Source organism: Simochromis diagramma, unplaced genomic scaffold, assembly GCF_900408965.1.
Source record: "Simochromis diagramma unplaced genomic scaffold, fSimDia1.1 OVJJ01000362.1, whole genome shotgun sequence".
Lineage (NCBI taxonomy): Eukaryota > Metazoa > Chordata > Actinopteri > Cichliformes > Cichlidae > Simochromis > Simochromis diagramma.
The window spans coordinates 683,519-693,058 of NW_024386815.1; the positions used below are offsets into that span (position 1 = coordinate 683,519).

A 9,540-nucleotide genomic window follows, 5' to 3' on the forward strand; every position below is an offset into this window, starting at 1 on the left:
GTCCTGGATGGGTACGCCCTTGTCGTAGCCAATGAGTCATTTACAATGAGTGAATCTTTTATTTTTATTTCTTCATGAACACCAGTGTTATTTTGGGACTTTTTTCACTTGTCCAGCTCTGCAGGTGGAGGTGACCAAAATAAGAGTAAATGAGTCCTGTACCAAGGCAGAGCTGAAGTGTAAGAGCAGCTGCACCAGGGATGTTTCTTATGTCTGGCTCAAGAATGGAGAGAAGGTCACAGAAGAAAATCCTCACATAACCAGCCTTCGGTTTAATGACAGCATCTGCTGTGCTTTGAAAGGACAAGAAGATTACTGCTCGGCTTCACTGTGTAAGTGCAGTGTAACTGACAAACTCTAACACAAAGGGTGGATTTTTTTAAGAGGAACTTCCCCCAATTCGATTTTTTTTTTATAATTTTATGTAAGCATTCGGCTTTTTGTGTATATACTTATTTCTATCTATTAAACAAATGATTATTGTTCCTCCAGATGCTCCAAAGCTTCCCTCTGTGACAGTGAGTCCATCTGGTGAGATAGTGGAGAACATTTCAGTGATTCTGATTTGTAGCAGTGATGCTAACCCAGCTGCTAATTACACCTGGTACAAGGAAGGTGGGCAAACACCCCTGTCCACTAAAAAACAGCTCAGCCTCCCGTCCATCCGGCCATCTGACTCTGGAGTTTATAACTGCACAGCAGAAAATGAGCTGGGAATCAGGAAATCCAAACATCTTCGTATAAATGTAAAATGTGAGTGAAATTGCTGATATTTGGAGCCTTCTTCTTGTAAATTACCAAAGAACAGTGCATACTTTACACATGACTCTAACCTAAAACCTAAAACAATTTAAAGTCCATAATGAGCAATTCAACTCACTCTGTCAGTGGATTTAAGTTTCAGCCAAATCAAATTGTTGACAATTTGCCAAGAAGAATGACTGAATTTGAAATGTTATTATCCTGACCAGCTTCTCTTAATCTTATTCAGATATGATTTTATATTATTCTTCCATTTGCTTTTTTCTAATAGCCTTTGTAAGAAATCTGTTTCCCGTTGAAAGAAAAAAAATGATTTCTATGATCATAGTTAACTAACCAACCACAGCTTAACCAGGATCAGCCAATCCTGGCTCACCTAGCTAATTAATGTTATGTGACCCTAACACAGTCCTCTCTTTATAGCTAATTTCTGATGCTCTTCTTGTACAGGAAATGAGCAGAAGTTTAAAAATTGTATATGGTGCTTTACATAGAACAATCAAGTTCTACAACAGGTAGGACCTAATTTACAGTTAACATATGTTAGCATATTTCCTCTAGATGCTCCAAAGCTTCCCTCTGTGTCAGTGAGTCCCTCTGCTGAGATAGTGGAGGGCAGTTCAGTGACTCTGACCTGTAGCAGTGATGCTAACCCAGCAGCTAACTACACCTGGTACAAGGAGAATAAAGCACTGCCTCGAGGACCAGAGGGCAGTCATCATTTCACCTCCATCAGCTCTGAGAACAGAGGAAACTACTCCTGCAAGTCAGAGAATCAGTATGGACAGATCAACTCTTCACGTGTGTTTATAAATGTCCAGTGTAAGTAGAAAAGTGCAATTTAACCCTATGATACCTAAATCATCATTAGTGATAAACTGTGCCCTAGCACTACCTCTAACCCTAGATAATCTGAATATGTAATTACTGAGAGATCATGAAGTGTCTTGAAATGTTATCACTCAGATGCTCCAAAGTTTCTTTTTGTGTTAATTCACTGTAGACACATAGTGAAATTCATGAAATTAGACTATGGTTTTAGTTTAATAATATTCTTAAATCCTCTTTATTGCTTGATCTGCATAAAGGTAGGAAAAAAATGTTACAAAACAACTATTTAACTAACACACCAGACCCCTATTTTACACAAGTCTGCGAATCTATGCAGGAATAAATTTAGCAGGAGAGTATTTAGTGTGCTGGAATCAATTTTATGTAAATACTGTGGAAACAGTAAAGTACAGGATTTCCACAATTTCAATTTACCCTCAAATTAAAGTGGCACACTCAGTCTCAGTTTATTTAGTTATTGGGCAAAACAACATCAGTGGATTTGTAGAAATAATATGTTGTCCTTTATGACAAAGTAATAGAACATTATTCTGTAACATGATTCATGGCTTAAGGGTCATCATTTGCTTTTATGAGTTACACACACTAAGCAAATATTTGCCTTGCTATATTTGTTAGTGTAATAAAAGGCTTTATAAACTGTCCTCCAGATGCTCCAAAGCTTCCCTCTGTGTCAGTGAGTCCCTCTGCTGAGATAGTGGAGGGCAGTTCAGTGACTCTGACCTGTAGCAGTGATGCTAACCCAGCAGCTAATTACACCTGGTACAAGGAGAATAAAGCACTGCCTCTAGGACCAGAGGGCAGTCATCATTTCACCTCCATCAGCTCTGAGGACAGAGGAAACTACTTCTGCAAATCAGAGAATCAGTATGGACAGATCAACTCATCATATGTCTTTATAAATGTTCAGTGTAAGTATTCTTCATTGTCCAAAGGCTTCTCTATACTTTGCATGCTAATATAAATGAATAATCTGTATAATTTCCCAGATGCTCCAAAACTTCCATCTGTGTCAGTGACTCCGTCTGGAGAGATAGCTGAAGGCAGTTCAGTGACTCTGACCTGTAGCAGTGATGCTAACCCAGCAGCTAATTACACCTGGTACAAGGAGAAAGAAGACTCACCAAAGGCACATGGACAAACCTTCACCATTGACAAGTTTAGTCCTGCACACAGTGGGGCTTACCAGTGTAAAGTCCAGAACAACAGAGGACATCATAGCTTGACCTTTCTCTTGGCTGTTGTACGGTTAAGTGGGAATGGCACTGGTACGCTCTTTTACTTACTGAAAATCAAGTTGTTGCCAATCAGATGCTTTACAGATGGTATTGCATGGTGGATCAGAGTACACTTGTCTGCATTCATAATTCCAAATACTGTGACAAAATCCTGAACAACACTGGCTGAAAAGTCACCCCAAACTACCACAGAGCCTCCATCGTATTTTAAAGACAGCTTTAAGGCCCTTTCACATAGGACGCTGCATGCCGATTGCTGCGGTCTGAAACGCTCTTATTTCTATTGCTTGTGCTGTGCAAATACAGTTTCCCATTATAGCATGGCATTCGTGGAAGCGAGAAGTAATTGTGCATACCAGTTGAACTTTCACAGCTGCGTGCTGTGACGTACATTCGTGTGACCATTAGAAATAAATCCTACTGTGCTAGGTTCATGCACACAACCACACAATGAAGGAAAACATTCTGTACATACCAAGTTCAGTGAACTTTTTTGACACAAGTTTCAAAATGAGAATCAGAATACTCTATTGATCCCTAGGGAAAAATATGTGGGTTACAGTGCTCCAGTAAAAACAGTAACAAAAAGACAATACAAGAAAAAAGAAACAGCACAATATATACATATATATCCGACATAGCAAAATTGGTATGGTGCCGATCTGGCCCACACAATGTGCTTACATATGGCCCACATACTACAAAGAATGACGGCCCTTTGGTGGCCCAGATCTGGTTTGCCAGAGGTGTCCCACTCATGGGCGAGCACAAAGCCAGTTGCAGACACAGTGGTGGTCCTGTGCTGGCCCATGTGTGTGGATTACCTCTGGCAAACCTGATCTGGGCCACCAAAGAGCCGTCATTCTTTGCAGTATGTGAGCTATATCGAGCCAGATGTGGCATGCCATCACACAGACAGTGCCATCTATGCCAGCCCTGGCCCATATCTGGATGACATACATCTTATCATGCCAGAAGTCAGCCAGCAGTGCCAGCTTGATACCAGATCTGGGCCAGACCTGTGGGACACATACACATAAGTCACTTACTAATAAATATCTGAATAAGAAAGAAGAGCATGTGCAAAAAGGGTGTAACTATTGCAGTGTATAAGGTGTATTAGGTGGAGGAGTTGTACAGGGACATGGCCACAGGCAGGAATGATTTCCTGTGTCATTCAGTGGTGTTTTTTGGTAATCTCAGTCTCTCACTGAACGTGCTCCTGTGGCTAACCAGCATGTCATGGAGTGAGTGGGAGGAATTATCTAACATTGTCTTTATCTTGGAGAACATTCGCCTCTCCGACACCACCTTAAGACAGTCCAGCTCCATCCCCACAACATTGCTGGCCTTGTGGATCCATATATTGAGTCTCTTAGCATCAGCAACTCTCAATCTGCTCCCCCAGCATGCATAGCAGGCATAGAGGATAGCAGTGGCAACATCAGACTAGTAGAACATCCTGAGCATTGTTTGTCAGATGTTGAAGGACCTCAGCTGCCTCAAAAAATAGAGACGACCCTGACCGTTCCTGTGAAGTGCAGTAGTGTTTTTAGCCCAGTCCAGTATATTGTCTATGTATTATTTATGTATAATCCACAATGTCAACATTGAGCCCCTGGATTGAAACAGGGGTCAAGTTTTTTTCTGGCAGGAGACTAGAATAAAACAGAAACACTGAGACTCGGATACGTAGACTTGACACAGGGACCAGTGAATAAAGACAGGAAAGACTGAACTTGTTAAATGGAACACAGGGAGGCATGATAACAGTAACGTACAGACCTAAGACCATAAAATACAAACACTGTGCATAACGGAATGACAATAAAGAACCAAAACCTGGAATATGAACTTAGCCATATAATAATAAAAGCCTGAATGACAATACATATCAAATACAGAACTATAATATAAAGATAAAAAAAAAACTTGCTAAACATTCCCAAAACTCAAAACCCTGGGTCACAGACGCAGGACCATGACAGACTTGATCATTGCTGTTACAGTCTGAATCCAGTTTGAATCCCCACACTGAAGCTGAAAGAGGAGAGGGTTTGGAGAAAAGTAGGTGGGCAAAGGTGTAGGATTTCCAGCTAAGTTCTGAAAATATGTATATTTATTTGATCTATCACTAGGTAGCTACTTTGGAAGGAAACAGTTCTTCCATTGAGTGTTGTAAAAGTACACGTATTCATGAGTTATACAAGGTGAAACTTGGCTTTACACTTAGTCTGAAGGGCAGTAACACTTTGTTATTCTATGGTGCCAGAAGTTGGAAACATAATATATAACAGTATATGTAACAGAGTTTTCATGTTATCCCCCTTACTCAGAAATGTGGAAAATCATTGCTGGAACAGTGATTGGCATTCTTCTTGTTGTCATACTCATGTGGATTTTATTATCGATATGGTGAGTACCATATCATTTAAATTATTTTACTTAAAGCTTTTCAGTTAGTTTAAGCAATCTAAACCTTTATTTCTTCCTCCAACTAGGAAAAAGCAGATCCCCAGAAAGCTTCCTGAGCCTACAGAGAGCCCAGGCACAAGTGCACAGGTCAGGAAGATCAATACATGTACAAAAGGTGGTTTCACATTTCGCAGACTAAAGCTGAAAGGCTACCGTAGTCAGTTACAGAAAACTGACTGATGATTCATGAGAACTGCATCAGGCTTAGGCTCACAGTTGTACTGAGAATCACAAATGTGTCATGTCTACAGAAGCAACCAGTAGAGCAGAAGTGCAACCTTCAGTATGCCAGCATTCAGTTTTCTAAGAAGCAGACAGATCCTCTCTATTCCAACATCAACCCAGCTCAGGCCCAGAAGCACAAGAAAGAAGAAGAAGAGGAAAACAAAATCCATTATGCTACTGTCAAGTTTGCCAGTGCCAGTAGAGCACCAAGGTAAGCAACACATAGACATTATCATTGCTGTATATAGGATAAAGTTTTGTTTTTGAGAGGAACTTGGCAGGACAGTCATGCATCACCACTTCTTCTTTTGTTTTCATAGATTTGAACATTTAATATCACACGATATACACATCAGATTTCCTCGCCCTGTAAAGCATTAACAATGAAAAATTTGCCAGAACATTCAAATTTTTTCTAGAAAACTGGAGCGTTCATTGAATCTTCTGGCAATTAAAAAAGAAATTAAAGGTCATTTTGCAGATGAGTTTTAATTTGTGCAACGTTTTTGTGTAACATATTACTCATAATTTGCTCATCTTAAGCAAAAACATACAAGAGGATCAGGGTTTAAAATTTTGCTGTATGAGGTAGTGCATCATATATCAAATATGATGCGCTCAGTCCAGTCATGTTGGGTTTTTTTTCCCTCCCTAGTTATTTGCCTATGATTCCACTGAACACATTCAAACCATAAGACTGATTTGCCTGTCTACTTTGCCTTGCATTATTTCCCAGGCAAAATAAATAGTCATGAGACTTAGCCATTGAGGTTGAGTCTGAAAGCCAATTCCATGTTAAAGTATCAAGTTTTAAATCAGAAATAAACATGGCTTTGGGGGTGGGCGGGTTATACAGTGTCCAGAGGATGGTCTGTGTATTCAAACCCACCTCTGGCGCTGGTGCCCTACCCTCAATTTTAAATGCATATAGACACTGAGGGTTTTCGGGATGAGCCGTGCTGCTCTCTGGTAGGAAGCATCATGTTTTAAATGCACTTTAGAACAGCATGCAGCAACACTACATATGAGCGGGCAGAGGGAGGTTTGGGGTCTTCACTCACCTCCATTCTCTGTTGACCGCCGGGGCTGGGAGGTATTGGCCGTCCGATTGGGGTTCAGGATGCGGGGCGTCCCTGCTACTGCAGATATGGGGGCGGTCTGCTTGCGTCCACCCCAGGGAAAAGGGTTACATCTCATGGGTCTAGGTGTGGTTTGCCTCTCTTGGAGAAAGGGTACCTGCACCTGAGGTATAGAGTATGTTTGGGGAGTGTGATTGTGTGTACAGTGTCTATTTGTGTCTGTCTCCATGTCGGGTGAGTACTTGTTTATGTGCATATGAGGGAATGCACATTTGTGTCTGTGTGCGCCTGTTCGTCGATGTCTATATGTCAGGTCAGGTATCAGACACCGCCTCTCTGGGAACATCTCAGGTCCTCCAAGGTATGGAGGCCTATCTCCCCTACCTGCCGGTTGCTGATGCCCTCAGACGTGCGTTGGTGGTTCTTGGCGTCTGGGGCTGGGCGCTCATGTATGTACCAGCTCACTCCTGGTGGCCGCTTGGCGGGGCCTGACAACTGTGGCCCAGTTGGGCCCCTTCGGGGATTAGGGAGCCCTCAGGCCTCTTTCCTCTGGGCCTGGGGCTCGGTCCTCTCTGGTACTGCTGGCTGCCAGCAGTGCCCGCAAACACGTCACTGCAGCCCTGTCTGGCTGCTGGGTGACCCTGCGTCTGAGGCTCTCCTCAGCTCTTCCCAGGCGGGTGGCACTGTTGCCCCTCTGATGGTCGTCCTTGGGTTCTCGTACTCTGGGGCCTCAATCTCCCCCATACCTGCTTCATGCCCTGAGGGACGGAGCTATGGCTCCCCACACTCCCTAGCAGATCATTACATGGAGAAACCTTTTGAATACAAGCGTGCTGATCCACACAGGCGTGCACACGGGTGTTCACTGTTCATAGACACAAACTACACCTTTCTTGCCTGCTACTTCAAAGCACATTGTGTGCTGCACAATAACATTTAATATTTAGTATCTACTGTTATTTACTGTTAGCTAGTTTATTGTGATGGTGTTGTGTTTATAATGTTGCTCTCTTGTTTGTTTTTTCTTCTCTCGACAGGTGATCCAGATGATTTTTTTATTCAACCCCTTTCTCACTATCTCTTCTCCCCTCGGTTTTTCTTTCTCTCATTCTTTCTTTCTCCCTGTCCTATCCCCAAGTCATGCCTGTCCCATCTGTAACAACTGAAAATAAAATAAATACATAACAATAATAATAATAATAAAGGTCAATCAAATGGACCAATATGTCAAGACCATAATGAGCCACTTGGTAAAGTAAACCCTGCTAGACATCTTTCTTGGCCTTTACACAATAATTCTGATGAAGAAGAAAGAAAGAAAGAAAGAAAGAAAGAAAGAAAGAAAGAAAGAAAGAAATCTACAGCCTGATAAAAACCTATTTTGGTTTCTACACATCATGACTGGGCGGTGATAGAGGTGAATGGATCTAGAGTTATGAACCCTTAGAATGACAGGTGGGTGCATTTTTGTCACTGTAAACTATTTAAGATTCCAATAATAAACAAGGAAACTTGGTAACTAGTTACCTTGTTTAGCATGAATGTACAATCAGAATAACTGGCCAGCTGATGTTATAAACAAACAAACAAATACATGCATACATACACACAAAAAGAATTCACAGTGTGAATGCATAACTTAAACAGTTATTGACACTATTTTAAACATTTGATTTATTTTAATTTATATATCCTTTCCTTTCAGTAACAAAAACCAAAAAACTGAGGAGGATCCAGCTACACTGTACAGCAGCGTCAACAAAGCACTCCAAAAATAGGTTCTTCGTACCTCGCTTACTACATCCAAGATCAAATTACACATCCAAGATCAAATCATCGCGCTAACTTTGAGCTCGCTATTCTGGTTCTCCGAACACACCTGTTGTTGACGATTAGTACAGCTGGATGAAGTAATGTGAGATCACTGGGTGGCTTAACAGGGGCTACGCATCGATAGTAGAAACATTGATAGGCAACCCTTTGATTGGTCGGCGAAAATGTCGAAGGAGCGCGCTCAGTATTTTTCGGCAGCAGAGCAAGAACTCTTGATTGAGGGATTTCAGGAGTTTCAGAGTTTAATTAAAACGCAAGGGAACACTGCAAAGGCTGCAAAAGCAAGGAGAGAGGGCTGGCAGAAAGTTGCTGACAAATTAAACTCGTAAGTAATTTAATAATAATAATAATAATAATAATGGATTGGATTCATATAGCGCTTTTCAAGGCACCCAAAGCGCTTTACAATGCCACTATTCATTCACTCTCACATTCACACACTGGTGGAGGCAGCTACGGTTGTAGCCACAGCTGCCCTGGGGCAGACTGACAGAAGCCAGGCTGCCATATCGCGCCATCGGCCCCTCTGGCCAACACCAGTAGGCGGTAGGGTAAATTTATTATATTACACTATTATTATATTATATTATATTATATTATAGTATATCATATTATATTATATTACATTATATCCTCTTTCACATTAGAGCCACAACAGGACCCACTAGAACATGGGAACAAGTAAAAGTGAAATATAAGAATATTCTACAGAATGGTAACATTTATCACTTATATTGCTTTTAGTCTCTTGGAAAGAGACCCTGAAATAATCTGTTTGTTTGTTTATAACAGCAACCAAGAAAAGGGCAGAGCACAAAAAGACAGGTGGTGGTCCTGCACCCCCTCGTCAACAAGTTGGTTAAGTAAATAATACCCTCACGGGAAAATCGATATCTCTTTATGAGCACACTGTCGCGCTGAGCTAAAGGATCCTGTCTATCCCGCAATATACGCTGAATTCTGAAAACTCTCCTTATCAATCTTGCACCTTCCGCAATGGGTGGCTCGCGTATACGAACAGGACATGGCTGCGACAGACTTCCCAAATCCACCTTCGCTTTTATAGCCGTGGTCTC

At 41.5% G+C, this 9,540-nt stretch overlaps 1 protein-coding gene across 1 annotated transcript in view; it reads left to right on the plus strand.

The window, feature by feature from the left end:
• The window catches only part of LOC120730716 (B-cell receptor CD22-like), a 27,082-nt gene extending 19,340 nt beyond the window's left edge, over positions 1–7,742 (plus strand). Inside the window, exons 10-17 of the mRNA XM_040027179.1 lie at positions 493–753; positions 1,324–1,584; positions 2,265–2,525; positions 2,604–2,882; positions 5,189–5,267; positions 5,354–5,414; positions 5,579–5,763; positions 7,669–7,742. Of these exons, the coding sequence (XP_039883113.1) occupies positions 493–753; positions 1,324–1,584; positions 2,265–2,525; positions 2,604–2,882; positions 5,189–5,267; positions 5,354–5,414; positions 5,579–5,763; positions 7,669–7,672 (1,391 nt within the window). The 3' untranslated portion in view covers positions 7,673–7,742. The remainder of the gene's footprint in view (positions 1–492; positions 754–1,323; positions 1,585–2,264; positions 2,526–2,603; positions 2,883–5,188; positions 5,268–5,353; positions 5,415–5,578; positions 5,764–7,668) is intronic.
• The last annotated feature ends 1,798 nt before the right edge of the window (positions 7,743–9,540 follow it).